General features: G+C 54.4%; 1 protein-coding gene across 1 annotated transcript in view; it reads left to right on the top strand.

Moving 5' to 3' along the window:
• The window catches only part of LOC106044720 (phosphofurin acidic cluster sorting protein 2-like), a 50,851-nt gene that overhangs the window by 19,856 nt on the left and 10,456 nt on the right, over positions 1-20,539 (top strand). Inside the window, exons 2-7 of the mRNA XM_048079004.2 lie at positions 12,671-12,758; positions 17,625-17,714; positions 18,083-18,208; positions 18,320-18,482; positions 18,641-18,732; positions 19,932-20,012. Coding sequence (XP_047934961.2) covers positions 12,671-12,758; positions 17,625-17,714; positions 18,083-18,208; positions 18,320-18,482; positions 18,641-18,732; positions 19,932-20,012 — 640 coding nt within the window. The remainder of the gene's footprint in view (positions 1-12,670; positions 12,759-17,624; positions 17,715-18,082; positions 18,209-18,319; positions 18,483-18,640; positions 18,733-19,931; positions 20,013-20,539) is intronic.

Here is a 20,539-nt window from a genome sequence, read left to right as displayed (position 1 = left end):
TGTTTTCTTAGCCTTGACATTTTGATTCAATGAACTTTATTTTAATGGAGTTTGAGACTGGGGAATCTAACAAAACTGGGGAGAAAAAAATTCAAATCAGTATCCAGCTACGCAACACTACCTTGATATCTTCAGCTAGGGTGGAGGTGAGAAGACGAATATGGCTGCAGTGGTTTGGTCTAGACCTGCCCTCTGGTCCAGATGGTGAGCAGCCTGGGTGCTTCCTTGGCTGGAGCCTTTCTCTGCAGTGGGCACATTGGAAAAGCTTTTTACAGCTTGAAGTGCTGGCAGAAGAACATATGCGGAAAAATGGAGAGGAGAAAAAAACAACACACACACACACAAAAAAAAGAACAAGTTGCCTGGGATGGGATTCACTGGAGCAGTGTGGAGAGATGCCAGCGTGTAGTAGCCAGACTACTGTGTATGTAGCTGCTTGCTTCAGACGGTGTCTTTCCTAGGGGACTGGGAGGTGAGAAGCCACCCTTCTGTAAGGGTTGTAAGGGAGTTCTGACAATCTATAGGTTAGTAAGCATCTTTAGTGGAAGCTAAAGAGCAGGCAGTGGAGCACATGGACAGACATGACATTGGTGTGTGGTTCCTGTTGAAAGAAAGGACCATGAAAAGAAGACTTACCTCTCAGATGTCGTGGACTTGTTGGGGCATAAGAACTGTGAGATCTCGTTGGTAGACTGCTTGGATTCCCAAAAGGCCTTCAGTAAGGTTTCTCAGAGGAACTTCTTAAAATGCTGGGCTGCTACAGAACAAAGGGGAAAATCCTCACGCAGGTAGCTACTTGTTTAAATAAATATCAGGAATACATAGTCAGTTGTTATGGTGAAAGCTCACCAGTGGAGATCCGGAGGGGTCTGTACGCTCAGATGCCTGCTCAGTATTATCCTAAATCAAAACAATCCTTCTTGGAGAAGATTAATACAGCCCTGAAGAGTGCTGAGGGAGTGTATGGTGTGGGATCGTGTTCGGTGCACACCAGCACATCGACGGGCTTACTCCACAGGGCTCTATTTCAGGGAGTATTTGTGATGCTGTGCTGAAGACTTGGATGCAGCTTAGATTTGCATTTCAGGAATGCAAGTTGGACTGTTCAGGCTCAACCTTATTTTTCTTTTCTGACTGAGAGCATTAAGAATCTGACATGGCTCTTCTTGGCAAAATAATGGCCTGAAGCCCTTGAAACTTTCCAGAGATCAGCACTTGTATTTAAAGTAGGAATATTCCTTCCTCCGGTTTCTCTCCCTGAAGCGCTGGATGATATTAAACTTCTTTCTTTTCCTTAGAAAGAGGAACGTCGATGCTGAATCCCGGGGGAGCCGTCACGCGGGGCTTAAGGAGCGCGTTCCTGTCAGCCTCTGACAGGAGCCGCTGGGCGAGGTGCTTTGGCAGCTGGAACCGAGTGGTTTTGCTTACTGTGCCAGCAGCCTGCCCCAGCTGCAAGTTTCGATGAGCTCTGCATTTTCTTTTTATCCCTGTCGTGACTCAGTGGTACGGTAGCGAGCATTTTATTCTGCGCCTATGCTCCTGTGTCCCCGGTCCCGTGGCTGTTGAGGCGTGGTTTTGTGTAAGGCCTGCCAGCCAGACCGCCTGCTCTCCCCTCCGAGGAAGCTCTCGGCGCCGGTTCACAGTGGAAATAACTGGAAGCAGAAGACGTGCGTTGCTGCAGACACTGGGAAAATGGAGCAATCAGCATCCTGGGGTCGGGGGGGGGATGAGAGCACCCCTGGAGACTGTAGGAGGGCTCTCAGAGGTGGGTGGGTGCAGAGAATCACAGAATAATTGGGGTTGGAAAAGCCCGCCAAGATCATCTGGTCCAACCACCGCCCTGCCACCAGTGTCACCCACTAAACCATGTCCCTAAGCACCACGTCCAGCCTTTCCTTGAACACCCCCAGGGACGGTGACTCCACCACCTCCCTGGGCAACCCGTCCCAGTGCCTGACTGCTCTTTCTGAGAAGAAATGTCTCCTCATCTCCAACCTGAACCTCTTCTGGCACAACTTGAGGCCATTCCCTCTAGTCCTGTCACTGGTTATCTGTGAGAAGAGGCTGACCCCCAGCTCCCCACACCTTTCTTTCAGGTACCTGTAGAGAGCAGTAAGACCTCCCCTGAGCCTCCTCTTCCCCAGACCAAACAACCCCAGTTCCCTCAGCCACCCCTCACAGGACTTGTGCTCCAGGCCCTTCACCAGCTTCACAGCCCTGCTCTGGACGCTTTTCAGGGCCTTGATGTCTCTGCTGGGCCTCTCCTCTGAACTCTGTGTGTGGAGACAGGCGTGAACAGAATTTGCTTAAACTTTCCGTGAGGAAACGCGGGTGTCTGCTCACGTACGGAGCCCAGCTTGCATCATCTCTGGCCTGTGGCTTTGTGCCACAGCAGCCCAGGGTGGGCTTGCCCTGGTGGCAGGGCTGAGGGCTTCTGGCTGGCGTGCTCCAGCCGCTCCTCCTGGGAGGCGCTGCCTGCTCGCTCGCCCGCTCTCGAGGAGCTGCTTGCTGGCACGTGGGAGCTCATTGCAATTCAGGGGAAGTAGCTGAAACTTTTCTGGAAAAGTAGGTCAGGGAAATCTGCCTGTCAGGAAAGTCTGGGGGGAGAAAAGGGGATTTGATGAAGGCGATAACAGCCCAACGCAATCCACCTCCATCTGTTTCTATTGAAGGGATTTGTGGCTTGAATGTAAATCATAAAGGCGTCTATAAAAACGCAGCTCCTGCTAGAGTGGCATCTGGTGACCTCGCTCAGCTGTGGCACCTTGTAGCTCTCTCCTGTCTGAGCTGTGCTGCCTGGCAGGTAGGCTTTTGGGCAGCCGTCGGGGCTGGCAGGGTACGGACCGTCAAGTCTCAGAGGGCAGCAGTGTGTCCTGCTAGAATCTTCTTGTCAGCACGGCTCCTGTTTGACCGCAGTGCTTTCCTTTTAAGAAAACCGTGCTTGTAACAGGTAGATTGCGCCTGAGGCTGGACGGAGGAGAAGCCTCGTGAACAGCAGCATCCTCTTCTGATGCAGCAGGTAGGGCTGTCCTTGCATTGCTCAGACAGCGCTGCGATCGGTCTCACCCACCTCTTCCTCTTTGCGTATGTGCCTACCCAGTAGTGAAGAGGCTGCTGGGTTTTCTAGCAGCCTCTAACGTGGAAGAGATTTATTCAGTGCTGCTGCTTTCAATAGGTGCTGGTCTGCTGCCAAAATGGGGAGAGCCAGTTCGGTTTATGTTACTGAAGCAGCTCAGGTTTTCGGGAACATCGATGGCTTTACGCTGTTCTCCGTGTTACACACCGAGAATTGATTTTGGGTGGAGAGAGCAGGAGTTCTTCACGCTGCCAGTTCTTAGCCAAGAACCGGCCCAGTAACTAGCCTTTGGTTATGGGAATAATACGTGCCAAGAAGGCAGCCTCTGTCTCCTACTCTGCGGATGCTTTGGGACCAAGGTCCAAATATAAATCAAAAAGCACCAGATGTGGACTCAGATGGAAGCATAAATTTCAGGTTGGAAGTGCTTCAGTGGTTCATATTGTAAAGGCAAGTCCCAAGGAGAGAGGTTTGCTTCAGAAAACTCACCAGGACTTGTACCAAAAACAAAACCTGGGTGAATGAGGAGAATCTTGTCTAGACACAATGCGATTAATGCATCTTCACGCTAATACTTGAGGCGACGTTCACTCACCTGTGACTTCTGCCAGTGCAAATGCGATGGACCTCAAGCCACTTTCATAGAGTTCAAGACGTGGATGCTGGGAGTAGGAGTGGTAAGAGGCTCAGATGATAGTTGGATCCTTTGTCCCTTTCGGTGGTGAGAAGAGAAACACGCAGGGCTGCCAGAACACGTACACTTCTCTTCTCCAAAATGGGCTGGAGCTGGAGGACCAAATGCTAATGGTCATGCTGCCGGTACTGCTACTGTCACCAGGCTCCCTGGGGCTCTGCTGCAGCCTTGCTTCTGCTTTTCTCACATTCTGGAGCAGCTCAGCTATACAGAAAAAGCCTTATGCACCTTCTCACAGAGGCAGGTTGGAGTCAGTAATCTGTCTGTGGGAAGTCCATTACCACCTACCGAGCAGCTGGCGCACAGCAGCATGGGCTCAGGGTGATCAACAAGGTAAATTGTACCCGGTCCCGTGAACCCCTTGTGGCGTTTCCTCCCGGAACACTATAAAAATTATAGGGTTACGCAGTGTATTCATTTTTAGCTTCCTTTTTGAAAGCGAAAGGGTGACTCACTTTGTGTTTACTAGAGGGGAAGCTCACAAATAATTAATCTGCTTTTGTATGGAAATGAGAGCTCAGTTAAAATCTCCGAAGTCAGTCTATTAAGATTGGCTCGCTGAAGCTACTTTAGATGTGCTGGATTATAAGAACACTCATCTAAACATGTTTTCTGTAGAAAGCCCCGTTAATTGGATGGAGGATTATTATTCCTGAGCAGTCAGAAACCAACAGATTCCGGTCGGTGCCCTCCAAGAGGCTGGAGCTAGCAGATCTTATCGCGTATACCCTCCCTTCTCACGTGGAGGTTCAAAGAGGAGAATCACCTCTCTGCTTTTTCAGGCTCCCAGTTGGTTTCCTTAGCTCTGCAACTTGCCAGCGAACCGAAGTGTTTCATTTCTGGTTGCTCGTGGTGGTCTCCCTGTGCACCCAGGGCAGGGAGAGGCTAGCCCTTGGCAAAGTCTGCTTCCTGATGTCTGTCCGGTGAGCTCCCCGTGCTCGCTTCTTTGAATTCTTTAAAGCTATGAAGACTCTTACTGCAATTTCTTTTAAATTTGCAAATTTATTATTATTATTATTATTAGCTGTACAGTAGGGCGATAGTTAATATTTCCATGTACTTTTTATTTAAATGCATTTCTCTTTTTCTAAAGAATACAGTATCTCAACTTTTGTGTCCACTCTAAGGAGCGCTTGCTTGGCTCTTATCTGTCTGCATCTGGTCTGGAGGAAAGCCACCACAGAGGAGATGAAATGGAAGAGCTTTATGCAAACAAATATTCTTGCACTGAGGCTCAAGCGTAATGGCAGCTGAAGAGAGGCTCGGGATTGCTGAAGCCTGAGGTTCTTGGCCCAGATGAATAGTCACCATTGCGTGGGCCCCAGAAAGCACCCGTGACAGAAGGCTTGGGGTCTGGGCAGAACTGTGTACATTATTAGCCTGGCCCAGATGTAAAATCCTGGCCCAGAGGACTGTGCCCTGCAAACTGTGGGTGATTTCTGGGGGCAGTGCTGTGTGACTGACAGCGCCTGACTTCTGATCGTTCTTGGCCTCCCCAGGAGTGAGATCACGGCTGGATGCTGCCTAGAAGCCCCTTTGCCACTGAACCTGGGCTACTTGGGTTACGGGGGATAATAGGGGACAACTGGGTGCAGAGGAAACAAAACACGTTTCAGAGGAGGCTCACAAAAGCCCTGTGACAGACACAGCTGACTTCTACATGCAGAGCGTTAACTAGGGGAAGAGCAGACCAGCTTGTGCTTTGTGACAGCGCAGGAAAATTAGCCTAGTTGTTGGTTTGGGGTGGGTTTTTTTTGCTTTTTGCTTTCCCCCCACAGGTAAGACGTGCCTTGGCCCAGTGCTGCCCGTGCTTTGGCTGTCACAACGTGAAGGACAGCGGGGCTGTGCGTGCCGCTGGTGAGGGCAGGGGCAACTGCAGTGGGGCCCAGCTCTAACTGGCCTTTACATGCCTCTCTAATTACACGTTGATTTTAAGCAGGGATTATTCTTGTAAAGCTGTATTTTAATTTGCCAAGGCAATTTCAGTGCATATTAAAAACTAAGCCAGTGCAGGCTTTGCATCTGCTAGTTCTGGCAAGATCGTGGTGGTTGGTTATGGAACCCGAGAAACCCAGGACCTCCAGACCTTCCTCCTCTTTTTGTGGTACGAGCCTATTTTAATTCCTCCTGCTGCTGCTCTGGCTGCAGGACTGCTTCTCCCTTGTACAAAGCAGGGCTGGCTGCGCTACAGGTCCGTAAAAAAGTGCAGTGGTGGTGCCCTGGTGCAGAATCTGTAGGGTTTGGGCAAGCCAAACTGCACTGTGGAGTCCCCGGAGGATGTATCCCTGCGACCTGCTTTTTGCAAGGAAGCAGAAGGAGCCCGGCAAGTTTCTTGAAAAGCCAGTGTCTTCAGCGAGGGAGGGTGAATATGAGATGCTACTAACAAGCTGACGAGTGCTTTGGGATCTTGGCTTCCCAGGGTTTGTGTTTTGTTCCAGTTCCTGCGTATTGCCGTGCATGCCGCTGGTAACTGTGCTTGGTTTGATGTTTTGTATGCTTGCTTCTTGGCCCTGGGAGCTGAAGATAGTGCGGTCTAACCGGGCCGCGGTGCTGCCCCTCCCTCCAGGCATCGGGGTGGTTTGTCTGATCCCCTTACAGCATTTCTTTTTAAGGACCTGCCAGATAGTTCTGAACTAGGTTTTTCGTTCCAGTACCTTCCTGGGATGCCCCGGTCCTGAGCCTTTAGTTCAGTTTGCTCCCTTGGTGTTGTTGTCCTTTGACTTTCGTCTTTCTCTTAAAAATCGTAACTGATTTCACAGTTACTTGCAGTCTTAATTATTGCCTGCCCTTCTTAACCACTTCCTCTGTGTTAGTTAAGAGTCAGAGGTGCCTTTCCTGGCTGTTTTCAAAACAGTATTATTTTGGGCTTGATCTAGCTTTTATTTCTTTCACGGTTTGGTCAGTGAACCAAAACAAGTCACGTTGTTGTCTCTTCTGCTTCAGCCGGCTGGTGCGGACCCGCCTGTGGGCCAGTCCCAAGGTGCATGCACTGGCATCCATTTCTCGAGCAGGCCACGTCGAAGAGCTGGGGATGAATCCTTTCAGGAACATTTAAACGCCTCCCGTGTAAAATTCAGAGCACTTGGGAAGAAAACAAGGGCACTGCGTCCGAACGTGCAGGTTTGACTTGGCCAACACACGCCCAGACAGGTGGAAAGGAGCACCTCTGTCACACGAGGTGGTTGCAGGCAGCTCTGTGCTAAAAGGAAAGCTGCTCTGTGGCACCAGGTAAGCTGCAGCTCCTTGCTGTGTAGCGTGTGAGAGCTCTGCTAGGGCTGTGACAGATGGCTGGCTCTTTCTAGGCAGGTCGCAGCGTTTCTGTTCCCATCTTGCTTGTTGCACTGAATGCACAGAGTTTGCTCTCCCGTGATTTTACCACTTCTGTCCCCCCTTTTCAGACAAGGGTGCTTGTGTCACCTGTGGTCAGCACAGTGGCCTCACTGGTCTAGGCCAGTGTGGTGAGGGACCTGCGTATCAGAAGCTCTTTTTTTTTTTTTTAATAGCTGCTGGAAACCTCCATGCAGAAAACAAAACCTCATTTTTGGTCAACCTGGTCCCTTCTTGCTGCTGCTTGGGCAGTAGCCTGCAGAGACCGAGAGGGCTGGGGTGGTGGGTGAAAAGCAGTGCTCTCAGCAACGCTGCCGCGTGCAGCCACAGGTGGGTACCAAACTTCAAGCTGCCTCAAAGGAAAAGATTTAAAGCAAAACCTTGAACAGAGGCTGAATACATCTGGGAAGGAAGCACAGCAGGTTTATTAAAATAGCAGCACTCTGGCTGGTGCAGATCTTGGGGTGATAATACCAGCCCACGATGACTTGGTAGGGCATTTCTCCGTTGCTGACTTTTTCTAGCCCAGAGCAGCATGACCGGACTGTAAAATGGCACGCTGAGCCGCTGCCGGGTTTGTGTCTGACATGAATCAGGTTAAACGTTAGCAGGAGGAGTACTTTGTCGGGAAACATGCAGTTCCAATTAGCATATTCATCTTTCCACTTAAGTTGACCAACGGGTCAACTAATTCGCTAATTTAGCATTTATGGAAGAGTAGAAGGATGGTAGTTTAATAAAAAAAAAAAAAAAACAGTCTGCAAGTGAGAAGTGGTTTGCATGGAGAGCTGTGCTTGCCCCATGGCGAGGCACGTCCAAGCCTCCAAGGGTGGCCCCAAGGAGAAGGAAATTACTGGAGCCGTCGGCAGTGGGAATCCTGGGCAGTGTGTTGCTGCTCTGTGCTTGGTGGGGATTCTGGAGAATGGGCAACGCTCCCCAAATTGGTGTGTGGCCTTGGCCAAGCACGTGTGCCCTGACCTGGGGGGCTGTGACCTGTGTGATGGCTCTGAGCCCGGCATCTTCATGCCCCTACCTCGCTGCCCCGCTGCTCGGAGCCATCCTTTCCTTAGGCACACGGCGTTACGAGCAGTTCATGTCTTACTCCAGGTGCACCGCCGGCACGCTGACTTGTTGGCAGCACGACGGCAGCTGAAAGCCTGAAGCAGAGGTGACTTTCTGGAGAGGGGAGCACAGAGCAAAGCACCCTGAGGGCAGTGTTGCTGCGGGTCTGCCTGCCTCTCCCCGTGGCGGGGCTGGCGCACACCATTTAGTGCACCGTGGCCGATCTCCTTTATCAATGATGGTTCGAAAGCATAACCTGCTAAAACCCTGCAAAGGAACCATTGCAGCTGGTCCAAGAGCAGTTTGGGCTCCAATACACTCAGATACCGGCTTTGAGGAGGAGAATGATTTTGCACGTTGCGTTACCTATAGAGGAAGAGTTTTATATCCTCGATGACCCGCTCTGCCCTGGGTGGCTGTGCCGTCTCAGTGGCACCGCCATGCTGCGAAGCACGGATCTGGACCCAGAGGAGTGCTGAGAGCTCGCAGTGAGAGAGCAGGCTCTTCCCGGGAGGCCTCTGGGTGGCACTCCGAGCTCCTGGGCAGCCCCACGCGTGTCCCCGCAGCGGGAAAGCGGCTTCTGTGTGCGTGCGTAACCGACCAGCTGGCGGCAGCGAGCTCAAGGGCAAAGCACTGACCAAAGCAGAGCTGTTCGGAGATCATCTGCCCGGGGATTAAAGAGTTAGGCACCCTTCCAAGGGCTGGTGGGAGCAGGACGTGCCTGATAAGTGTACGTGTGCTGTGAGATGGTGACCTTTAATGCAATTAAAAAGGGACTGCCCAGGCGGATGACTGCAGGTGGGGCTGCTGGGGTGGGCTTTCTCTCCCTGAGGACAGGAAAGATGAAATGCTCCGGGTTAATGCAGTGGCACTGAGGGCCAGCTGAATGTGTTGTACATGGAAAAAAGGCTGGGTTCTGCCCTGAACGGCCATCCCACGGGGCATGGGCTGCCAGGCCATGGGAGGACTCTGGACAGCTGAGGGCAGCCAGCTGTGAAGATGAGGAAGGATGGGCATAACCGCTTTGCAGGGCGCTGTGTTCTTCCCTTTGCCTCCCATTTGTCCTAACTGAAGACACCGTCTTGCTCTTTGGTAACGTACACCCTGCTGACACTGGCACTCTCGGCCATCCCCAGCACACCTCTGCCCTCCTCCTGTGTGGGGGCCCCTCTTTTTTTGGGGACCCCAGGAGGAGCTGGCATGGCCCTTGGCCCCCACTGTGCTCGTTTAAGCCACCTGAGTGCCGCTCGCTGTGGCCACGGCAGTGGGAGAGCAGAGAGGCAGGAGCGTGCTAGCAAGCCGTGTGCGCTCTGTCACGCTTTCCCCAGGGGAGGCTCTCGAAGCAGGCTGACGTCGGCCTTCATCCCAGGTCATCTTCACGCACGTCACTGGCCCACCTCCCTGAGCTGCGGCGCCTGACGAGGAACCCGCTGCTGTCCCAGTTCTTCGCTCCTGGTTGCTTGCAGCAGGGACGTGGCTTCTGAAACGGGAGTAGGTCTCCCTCTGCGCGCACCAGCGGCGCCTCATCCGCGTGTATCGTGGCACAGGATGCAGTGCCTTGACCTCAGAAGGTTGGGAGAGCACTGTGGGCAGCATCGCGCCACGCACACCCCGCTCCTGTGCCCTCCCTGCTGTTGGTGCCGCTCAGAGGTGAGCTGTGGGCCTCTGGGCAGAGCGCGTGAAGCTGGTTTTGTGGGCACCTGTGAGACTGGCGGGTCCCAGGCGAGCTCCAGGGCACCCCTGAGCCCTGGGGTGCCTGATCCTCCTGGCTAAGCCTCCAGCTGCTGCTGTTGGAGGCTTAGTCCCCGGCTGTGCCCATAACAGTGTTAGTATTGACCAGGATGCGTGGAGGGCCACTGCTAGGAAGGGCGGATGCACTCTGACGTTTGTAGATGGCATGGGAGCTTCAGACAAAATCCTGGCGGCTGCTGCTTGAAGTCGGTCAGGATGTTCAGGAAAATAATATTTAGTCTGAGCTGCCTTAGTCTCAGCTGTCTGAGCTGGTGGTCAGCAAGCCGAGTACTGAACAGCGCTGGATACTGGTGGAGAAAACGTATCGTATCCACTCACAGGGAGCATGAGGCCTGCCCTTCAGGTTCCAGATCCCATTAGGGGCCAGATGTGCCTTTCGAAGAGCCCTCGGTGCTGCCTGGCTTCGTGTTCCAGCCTTCACCTTCAGCGTGTGACTCCAGCAGAAGTCCTACTTAGCACCTCTGGCTCCTTGCTGGCTCTCCTGTGCAAAAACAGATGTCGAAAGTTCCTTGGTTGCACAGAGCTCAGGCTGCTTCTCTGCCAGGCACCTTTTCCAGTCCGTGGATAAGCTATGCGTACTTATACAGCTCCGGTTTTGCAGGGTGCCTGTTCTTCCTGTACTGCTCACGCCTTGCGTTTTCATCCCGTTTTCCTCGCCCCTCTGCCAGCCTTAGGAGCTGTACCTCTGGTACAGAGGAGCTCAGTGCCTCATCCGGGATGCTCTGGAAAATTACACCTTTGAGGTTTGAATGCCATCAGATTCAGTGAGCTCCTGCGTTTGCTTTTTTTTTTTTTTTTCCCTTGGCAGGATGCGTGTTTGCGTGGATGTGGGTGTGCTCCTTTCCCTTACCGTCATCTCAGCTGAGGATGGGGGCAGTGACAGACGTGTGACCGTATGTGCGTGTGCTCCTCTTCCCTACCATCTCCTCGGCCGGCAGTGGCGGTGCTGTGCGGCTGAATAAAGAGAGAGAGCTGCACAAGTCAAAGGAAGGAGCTGCTTTATTGTGCTGCGGGTTTAAAAAGCCGTGATCAGGGGAGGGGATTTTGCAGGTTGGAAGCAGCATTACACAGCTGTGACCACCGGAACCCAATACAGAGGATGTCCTTGCCGTAGTTCCACAGCCCAAGAGCACTTCCTACTTACCCTGTATGATCAGGCAGATCCAGATTTATAACTTACCTACCAGAAAGTTCAATGACTTGGGGGGATCACGGACATACTGTTCTGATCTTCGTGGATCAATCCTGTCCTACGGGGATCTGCAGGGATTAGCGAGGGACCCGCTGCTGTCCAGACCTGTGCCTGCACAGCAGTGACACAAATCTGGGCGATGCACGGACTGGTTAAGTAACGGATAAAAAGGGGGTCATCAGGGATAGGCAGGCTGCTGGGGAGCACCCTTCTGAAATAGGTGTGCTCTGTTGCTGCAAATACGTTTAGACTCCAGAACACGTGTGCTAATCTCAGTGGGAGGGGAGGTGGTGTTGCAGAAAGCACTGGTTTGAAAACGGTTTGGGGTCGCAGGGTGCTGGGCAAGCGATATCTCTGGGGGCAAGGGCAGTGGGTGGAGGCAGGTGCCCAGCTTTCTGCACGTGGTGTGGCTCTCCTGCTGCGTGCAAGAAAGCTGGAGAGGGTAGAAAGAGAAGAAAGGAGCTTTAAAGTGCCTTATCAGACATAAAAGAGCTCAGCTGTTTTAGGCTGAGGAAATAGGCAGAGCTGATCAGCATGCACGTACTCTTCCCCGAGGAGAGCCACCAGGTACCGGTGGGATTCCTGAGTTCCTCAGAGAGGAGCATGAACAGCGAATGAATGAGCTAGTTTGGGTAGGGAGCACGTTTTGCAGCGAGAACAACTGCCAGGTAGAACTGCAATCTTTCAGTATCCTCAAATGAAGACTGGATGTCTTTATGGAAGGTTTAATCTTTTGGGGATGAATGTCCATGCGGGTAACTACAACAACTGGAAAATTTGAGTAGTCCTTGACTTACACATGCAAGCCGTGCACCTCCAGGATCTCCTCTAGGATCTAGGGAAAGCCAAAGTTAGCACTGTTTGGGGAGTGGTGGCAGCTAAGCTTGGCCGTCGTTCCTTGCGAATAACCTCCGTGGGAGCATCCCATAGGCCCCTAGGCAGGAGGTCGGGGTGGCTGGCAGTCTCACAGGCACCGACTAATCCTTCGAGCAGCCGAAGTAGCTCTTCTCGCTGAGCCTCGGTCTCCTTCATGGTTTTTCCCTGCCACTTCCCGTGCAGAGTCCCCGGGCTGCGAGGTGCTCAGGGTGGCTCCGCTGCAGGAGGCGTCCTGCGGGGCTGCTGCCTCCCGAGTCAGCTCCATGCAGCACTGCGCGAGAGAAGAGCCGAGTGGTGATGCCTGCATGGGAACATTTGCCTTAACTAAGTCCGGGATAAGAATGGATTTAGGTGCTTTGGTTTATAAATAAACAGCACTCGTGGCCAAGGTAGATTTAAGCAGAGCTGGCAACAGCCCTGCTTGGGAAGGGATCTCTTCACCACATGGCCTGCTGTATGACTTCCTGTCGCACGTTAATCCCTTAAGCCTGCTTTAGCTCCGTTAATTTTCCTTCTTCCCTTTTTTCCCCAATGGGCTGTCTCGGTGGCGCGTGAACGCCGGCGTTCCTTGGCCAAGCCTGTGCCCGCGGCGGGGCCGAGCATCCAGGCTGCCTTCCGAGCGCCGGGTACCATGTGGCAGGGCCCCAGGGATGGTGGTGCCTGAATGCGTCCCATTCTCTCTGTCTTACAGGCTCTGCAGTCTGCGCCTGAAGAAGCTCACGGTGCTGAAAGAGCTGGACAAAGAGCTGAGCTCGGTGCTCATCGCCGTGAAGATTCAGGTAGGCTCCTCTCCTTGCCCGGCGGCAGCAAGCCCATCCTCGTGCCCTCGCGGTGAAGTGCCGGTCAGCGTGTCCCTTGCTTTGTGCCATCCCCTTGTTCCTGCCTCCTATAGCACCCTTGGGGTGATTCTGGCTCCCAGGCAGGGGGGAATGATGTCCCAGCAAGCTGCCTGGTGCTGGCTGGCATCGGGGGTGAATTTGGCTAGGCCTCCGCACTAGAACAGTGCGTCCCGCTTCCCTGCCTCAGCCAAGGCTCTCCTTACAAGCTGCTGTTGAGGTTTGGCGTCCCCTACCCCACTGCCGACCCTTTAGGCGAGCTGTAGGTGCTGGGTGCTTTCTGGCAGTGCTTGCTGTTTGGATCCCCCTCCCTGGGGAGGGAAGGGGCTATGTGAGGGATGTGCGTGGCTTCCGCAGGCATCTGCACCCTGTGGGATCTCGCTGCTGCCTCTGCTGTCCCCTCCCTTTCTCCGTGTGCCCTGGCCTGCCCTGGTGCTTCTACTCTGAACCAGGCAGAGGGAAGAGGAAAGGATCTTTTATCACCAAGGGGAGAGGGAATTTGCCCCCATCCTCACATGTGTGTGATCCTGCCCTCTCCCTCTCTCTGTGGCTGGTGGTGGAGAGATGGCTCCTCGTGGGTTGTGGGCACAGGCTTTGCCAAGGGACAGCAAGGAAGCGCGATGCCTCTGGAGCGTGCTGTCCTTGCCACAGCTCCCCCGACCCAGCTGGGATGCCGGTGTCCTTCCTTCGTTCTTGTCAGCCGGCCGAAAAGCTGCTGATCCCATTGAAAGCATCGTGGGGCGGGCGCTCAGCAGCTTTGTCCTCTCCCTGAGCTCTTTGTGCCGCACACATTAGGATCTAAATCCTGGATTAGTGCTGGAAGCTGCTGCATTAGTGGAGCTCTGGGAGCCGGGATTTGCCTTCATGGCAGGGTGGGTTCCTTGCCCAGAAGGATCTGAAAGCGAAATGTGTGAAACGTGGGGCCTGGAGGGAGGAAAGGAGCCGGATGCCGTGTTCCATACGCTGTCAGTGTCTCGCATCACTTGTCTTTTCATCTCTGCGTGTACGTTACCGTTCAGGAGAGCCAAAAACACAGGGCTGTGTCCATTGATGCAGGCCCTAGCGAGGGAAGAAGCTGGGCAGGGAGGCAGAGAGGCTTCAGCAGTGACTCCTGGAGGCCACAGAGGCTTTTCTCTGCAGGGCTCTGAGGCTGCGGTCGGGGTCTGGATCACCTGCGGCTGCGTGCCACTGTAGGCTCCCTGCGAAGCTGAAGGAAACTGGAGGAGAAGGCTCCTGCCCACGTTCCCCTGTAGCTCGGCGCACGTCACGGGAGCGGGGTGGGCTCGTGCGCCTACCTGGGCTGCTTCCACCGGCCTGAGCGGCCACCTTGGCAGGGCTGGGGACTGCCGAGCCTTCCCGGGAGGCAGATGGAGGCTGTAGGCAGCTCCAGCACGGCCTGCCCACAGACGGGCCTCAGATGGATCCGTCCCTCCCGCTCCTCTCCTAGGTAACAGATGAGTCACGGCAGCAAGTAGCTGTGTGAAGGCTGCCCGGCGAGCGTTGCTGTCTTTTGGGTGGAAGCAGATGATACGTGTGGTTTGTGGAGGACCTCGCAAGTTCCCAGCTGGGGACTGGTGGAAAGGGGAGCTGTATTCCCTCACATTTCAGCGGTAGCTCCGCTGGGCTGGGGCAAATCCTGTCAGGGTGCTGCTGCTCCCAAGGGCACGTTACACAGAAAGGAAGCTCGGGGCCTGCCCGAGTGGGGCCCGCATCGGGACGACAAGTGCCAGGCCTGCTCCATGAAAATACGTGCCCCAGAGGATGGTGGAGGCCTCTCTGGGATGTCCCAGTGAGCACACTGATCTGGTCTTTAAAACGCAGCTTCCACATGTGGTGTTGCTCCCTCGTGTGGAAAGACCCCTGTCGAAGGGCCGAGGGAGCTTTCACGTCTGCAGAACACCCTCATTTCCCGGAGGGGACCTGAGTGTTCAGCGTCCTCAGTCAGGGGCTTCCCGTGAGGTAAAAGTCCTAACTACTGAAGTCCAAACTACTAAACAGGGGACTTGCTCTCACCTCCCTTGGGTGGTTTTTAAAACTTTACCCCTCGCTACCTCAGGGGGGCTTCCTGTGAGGTAAAAGTCTGAACCACTGAAATCCAAACTACTAAAAAGGGGACTTGCTCTCGCCTCCCTTGTGTGGTTTTTAAAACTTTACCTCTCACTATGTTTTTTAACAGCTTGGAGATGTCACGGAACATTTCCTGCTGCGTATTGTTCAGCGTGGCATTAAGAGATTCAAATGTGCCTGGCGCGGCACCACAAAGGTGCAGTTATCTTGTCTTGGCTTCCTCGCTGTGATTATGGTGTGAAGGGAAGTGTGGTGCTCCCTCTTGGCAGAGGGAACTCCCAGTGCTGTAATTCAGGAACTCTCCGTCTTGAGCTGCGAACAGAGGAAGCAATCGAAGAAAGAGGAAAGCTGGTCCCCGCGCTGCCAGGGCAGGTGCTGGGGCAGGGCTGCAGATCCTCCTGCAGCCGCTCGCTGGATGTGGCTGGAGACTCAGGTTCAACCCTTGGTGCTGTTGTGGAGGGGCGATGGTGCCAAACTCTGTGTGTTGAACACCCATCAGAGCAGATTTATACCTGAAGCTGGGGGCTGTACCTGGCAAACCAGGCCTGGGAGCTGTGTGCTTGTATAGAGCAGCGCAAGCTCCGGTACGGTTGCAGTCTGTTAGGTAGTGAAGATCTACGAGCAGAACCGCTCCCTGCTGCTTTTACTTCCTCAACAATCTTTGTTGTCTGTGGTCTGCACTGAAGCAGTCTGATACTAAGTCTTCTTTTAGTACCGAGGGTGATACTTGACTGTTGTGCTGAGAGCTAGGCCTTGCCTGCCATTACCCAAACTGCAGAGCAGCTGAGCTACGTCAGGGGCTCAAAGCCACATCGGACAGAGGTTTGAATTTCTCTAGGGATGGAGATCCCGCAGCCTTCCTGTGTCCTGTCCCAAGTGTTGACTGCCCTTGGGAGGGAGGAGTCATTCCTAGCACACAATGGTCATTTCCCATTTTCCAGCTCATCCCCATTGCCTCTCACCCTCATCTTTGAGAAGAGTCCAGCTCTGTCTTCTCTGCGCCCTCCTTCTAAGTGTCTGTGGGTAGCAGTGAAGTCGCCCTTCACCTCTTCTTCCTGCTGATCAACCCCCAGCTCTCTCAGCCTCTCTTTCTACGTCCTGTGCTCCAGCCCCTGCTGATCCCAATGTCTTCTGCTGGACTTGCTCCAGTCTGTCGATGCCTTCCTTATAGTGGGGAGCCCAAACAGGTTCCAGAGCCCAGGTGTGGTGTCACCACTGCTGAAGAGGGGAGCAATCCCTTTCCTTACCTGCTGCTGCTTGCACTTTTGCTGGGCTGAAGCTCCCATAGTGGTAAGGAGCACAGAGGCTGGTGATGTTTAAGAAACCTTCATTTTCACACAACCCAGACTATGCTCAGCTTTCCTTTGCTGTAGCGCCGTCCCCAGACGTAACGTCTTCGTGAAGAATAACTGCACTGGTGCGTGCAGTTTGATGAAGGACTGAATCTTTGGTGGGAAGTCTGCAACAAACAGCAAATGGTAAATGTGCCTAAGTAAAAGGTTGTGGTGGTGACCAGCTATCGTCTCTAAATGAAGAGCAATGCAGGAAGGAAGAGTCGGTGCGTTCTTGGCCAGGAAGGCTCCCAGATGGTGAAGGGGATTAGCTCCACCTCCTCTCTTCCGTTTCAGGAAGCCTTTTCACAGGGAAAGCCTTGCTCCTGGCACAGTGGCTGGGAGCAGTGTTGCAGGCAGCTCAAAAAAGGCCTCTTGGGAACGAAGGACTGTTTCTGTAGAGCTTGTCTGTGCCTCAGTATCGGCAAGAACTGTAATGCTGCACCACTGCAAGATACGGAGGCCTTTCCTGCCTCCCCTCTATAGGGTTGTTTTTCTTTTTTCCCCCTTCCTTACTAGCCTGGGTAACACCAGCAATTGGGGTGCAAGAAGGGCCTTCAACCAGTGCCACCACTGTGGGACATCTTATCCTTGAAGCTGGTCCCATAGCCCTGTGGGGACGCAGCCACAGGGTATAGGCCTTTTGGGAAGGTCCGTGAGTTCTGCTGTCCTATGACCAGGAGAGCCTGGTGCATACAGAGGACATTTTTCATCCCCCGGATCATTCGGTCTCTCTGGGTCAGCAGCCACGCCGTAGTTGGAGGTAGTGAAGGTAGGAGAGAAGTAAAGGAAAGGGTACTAAGAGTGGGCTGTGTTGACAGAGATCCCCTTTTACTGCCCTCCTAGGGGGAAAAACAATTGTGTATGTGGAAAGGTAAGGACTGTTGCCAGAGGAAATGGCTAGGAAGAGTTTTTGGAGAGATGAGCTGGGCGAGGAGGGGACCCCTGTTGCCCTGGGGTGTCCTGCCTTGGTCCCAGCAGAGCCAGCTGCGCCTGGGTCTGTTTGCTGGGGTAGACGTGATCCAGGACTGTCCCGTTGTCCCTTTCCCGGCCAGGCAGCGTGCTCGGACCTTTTCCTTCGCCTGCTGGTGCTGTCTGCCTGGCTCCAGCAGTGTCTGCAACCGCAGTGTCTGGGTGCGAGGAGCCAGGTGAAGCAGAGCAGGCTTGGGAAAAGCAGGTCCCAGCAGGTGGGCAGGGAGAAGAGGCCTTTGGCAGCTCGGGAGAAACCCCAGGCTTTCGCAAAGTGTTTATTGGTGTTTGCAAGGTGACTCTGCGAGGCGGAACAGAACAGAGCCACGGCTCTGGCTCCTTCCTCATGGGCTACAAACACCAGACCCATGTGTGTGGTGCAGTGGAGCCTGTGGCCAAGACGCTCCAGCTGAGCTGTGCGTGCCTACCAACCTTCTTGCAGGGTTCGAAGCGAGTCCTGAGGTCAAATGAATACGTCCTCCCGCCTGGCGGCCTGATGGAGACCGAGCTGGAGCTGACCTTCTCACTGCAGGTACCTCGCCTGGCCCCCTGGGCATCCCGGTGCTCCCCTCGCCCGGCATTTCTCAGCAGGCGTGGTTTTGGGGCTCGCTGGGAAGGGGGCAGCCTCTGAGGAGGGGCTCTGGAGCCTGCCTACGCCCTGACGAGCACAGCACAGGTTCATGCTGCTGGCCTGCTGCTCCAGGGTTTCAGGGGGTGTTTCTCTGGGCAGTGGGGATTTGGGGGATGATGTGGAGCACAGGTGGCCTTTGAGGGGCACCTCAGAGGTGGGCAGGTCAGATCCTGCTGTATATCAGCACCGAGGAAGAGTTCCCTACCTCCCCGTGTGCCATCCCGAGCCCTGCCCTCACGCTGCCCTCTCCCTGTGCTGCCCTCCCCCAGTACCCGCACTTTCTCAAGAGAGACGGCAACAAGCTGCAGATCATGCTGCAGCGGAGGAAGAGGTACAAGAACCGCACCATCCTGGGCTACAAGACCCTCGCAGTGGGCATCATTAACATGGCCGAGGTACGGGGTGCTGGCCACGGAGCGGGAGCTTGGCACCACCAGTGCCAGCCCTGGGGAGGGAGCTCGGTGCCACGAGTGCTCTGTGTCACCCACATTTGTCTGTCTGCCTAGGTGATGCAGCACCCGACGGACGGAGGGCAGCTCCTGAGCCTCCACAGCAACATGAAGGACGTGAACATCCGAGTGGCTGAAATCAGCATCTACTCCTTGTCCAGTCAGCCCATCGACCACGAGGATGGGAGTGTCCCCTCGGGCCCTAAAATCAAAGCTTCAGGTGTGTTAGCGCTCACCCACAGACCTGAAGGCAAGCGTTTGGGGTGGGGCACGGGTAACAGAGGGCGTCCCCAAGTGTCTGCCAGCAATACTGAGCGTTTGACTGGAGCCTGGACAGATGTCTTGCTCAGCTGTGGCATCTGCAGTGTCTGCTTTCAGATCGCTCCCCAGACATTGATAACTACTCTGAAGAAGAGGATGACAGCTTCTCCTCGGAGCAAGAAGCCAGCGATGACGCTGTTCAGGGCCAGGTAAGGGAGAGATCTAGCAGGGTGGCTTATGTCCTGGTCTCATCTCTCAGGCAAGGATCAGACGTTGAGCGTCTGCATCACCCCAAGCTCCCTCATCTCCCTCGCAAACATTTGTCATGGTTTCAGAGGGCAGAGAGCCACAGTACCTGACAGCAGGAAGGACTGTGGTGCATGAGGACTTTGGAGAGCTGCAGTGTACTTGGATGAGCCATAGGTCTCACCCTTGTGTCCTGGGAGCTGTCTGGTCTGCAGCACAAAACGCCTGCTGAGCACCTTGCACCGCGGATGCTATCCCTTCTCGCTGCGATAACAGGCCAGAGGCTGTCCTGAGCTGCCCTCTCTCTTGGGGAGAACAGAGCTTTTAGGAAGAAGTAGTTTGGGTCTTAAAATGGTCAGGAGGCAGACCCATCCCAGCGCTGTGATGAGCTGTGCCACTGCTGTTTGCAGTCCTGCTGTTGTGCTGCGTACACTCAAGGACTAAAAAAGCCTTGTGGTGGCACGCTGGTCAGGAGCAGCGACAGTCCTGAGCAGCTCGGGATCCACCACATCACCTGCCCCATGGTGCCAAGCTAATACATCAGTACTCCATGTGGAAGCCGCGTGTTTCTCCGAGGCTGATCCCTGGAAGAACACTTGCATGACCCGGGGAGGCCCTGGCTTGTGGCCTCGGCTTCCTCTCCAACCCCAAATATCCCGTCTCTGCCACTGCTGGGTGAAGAAGAGAGCTGGGGTCAGCAAGCTGTATGCACAGGCTGTTTCTCCTTCCCCTGCTCTGCTTGCGTGGCTGTGGACAGGGGCTGGGGGCGAGGAGCAGGGCTCCCAGCTGCTCTCCCACATGTGCAGTCAGGGTGCTGTGCTCTCTGAGCTAACGCTGGAGAGGGGAGAACAGCACGTAGGTCGTGGGGAGGATGAGAAAAGAGGTTTAGGTTGCAACAAGGACATTGCAGAAGGCTGCTGTGCCTCCCCTGCACCTTGCTGGCACGTTGTCCCCCTGGAGGGGCAACATCACTAATAAAGAAAGTCTGCTGGGGGAGAATGGCAAGGAGGGAGAGGAGCAGGAAAGTGAGAAGCAAGCCTCTGGGAGAGTGGGCCAAAGCTTTTCAAGGTGGGAGGTAAGCGTGGGGCGGGGAGGCTTCCAGGAGCTGCTGCTCCCTGCAGCACCCGAGTTGCTCTGACGTGCTGTGGCCTCTTGCCCGCAGGATCTGTTTGATGAAGAGGACGACTTGAGGAAAACCAAGAAGGCCAGGAGGAAAATGATCCGAACCACGTCAATGACCAGAGTAACATCTGCGTTTCCAATGTGATCGAAGGGATGGAAGGGACTCAACTTCCTCCCCTCCCTGCAGAGCAGGGGCTGGATTTCGGGGCAGGGGGTTGCTGGCACTGGTGCAGAGCAGGCGATGGAGCCCTTGGCTCTGAGCAGAATGGGAAAACCTCCTGCCTTCACTGGATTAGCTCACTGGCCAGAGCCATACCCCAGCTCGTGGCCTGAGCCATGCTTAGCCTGGCTTTGTGCACCTGATGATCTGTGGGCAATGGTTCTGACTTGCTGCCGTGACACGGTCTCTTCTCCTTCTCTCCCTGAGGAGGGGGAAGGCTGGCACAAGTAGGGCCGTTGGCAGCTCTTCTGCCGCTCAGCAGAAGGGGGGAGCTGCCCTGGCAGCCCCCTGCTCCCCAAGCATCTCCTTATCCCTGTCAGGTCCCTGGGCACCTTCTCCTTGAGTTTGTTCCCCAGCTTTTATCGATTGAAGGCAGCATTCCTCAAACGGGTGTTCTGGGAGACAAGGGATTTAAATGGAGAGAAAGT

This window comes from Anser cygnoides, chromosome 3 (genome assembly GCF_040182565.1).
Source record: "Anser cygnoides isolate HZ-2024a breed goose chromosome 3, Taihu_goose_T2T_genome, whole genome shotgun sequence".
NCBI lineage: Eukaryota > Metazoa > Chordata > Aves > Anseriformes > Anatidae > Anser > Anser cygnoides.
Note: the sequence above shows the minus strand (reverse complement) of the source record. Positions and strands in the feature narration are given on the sequence as shown.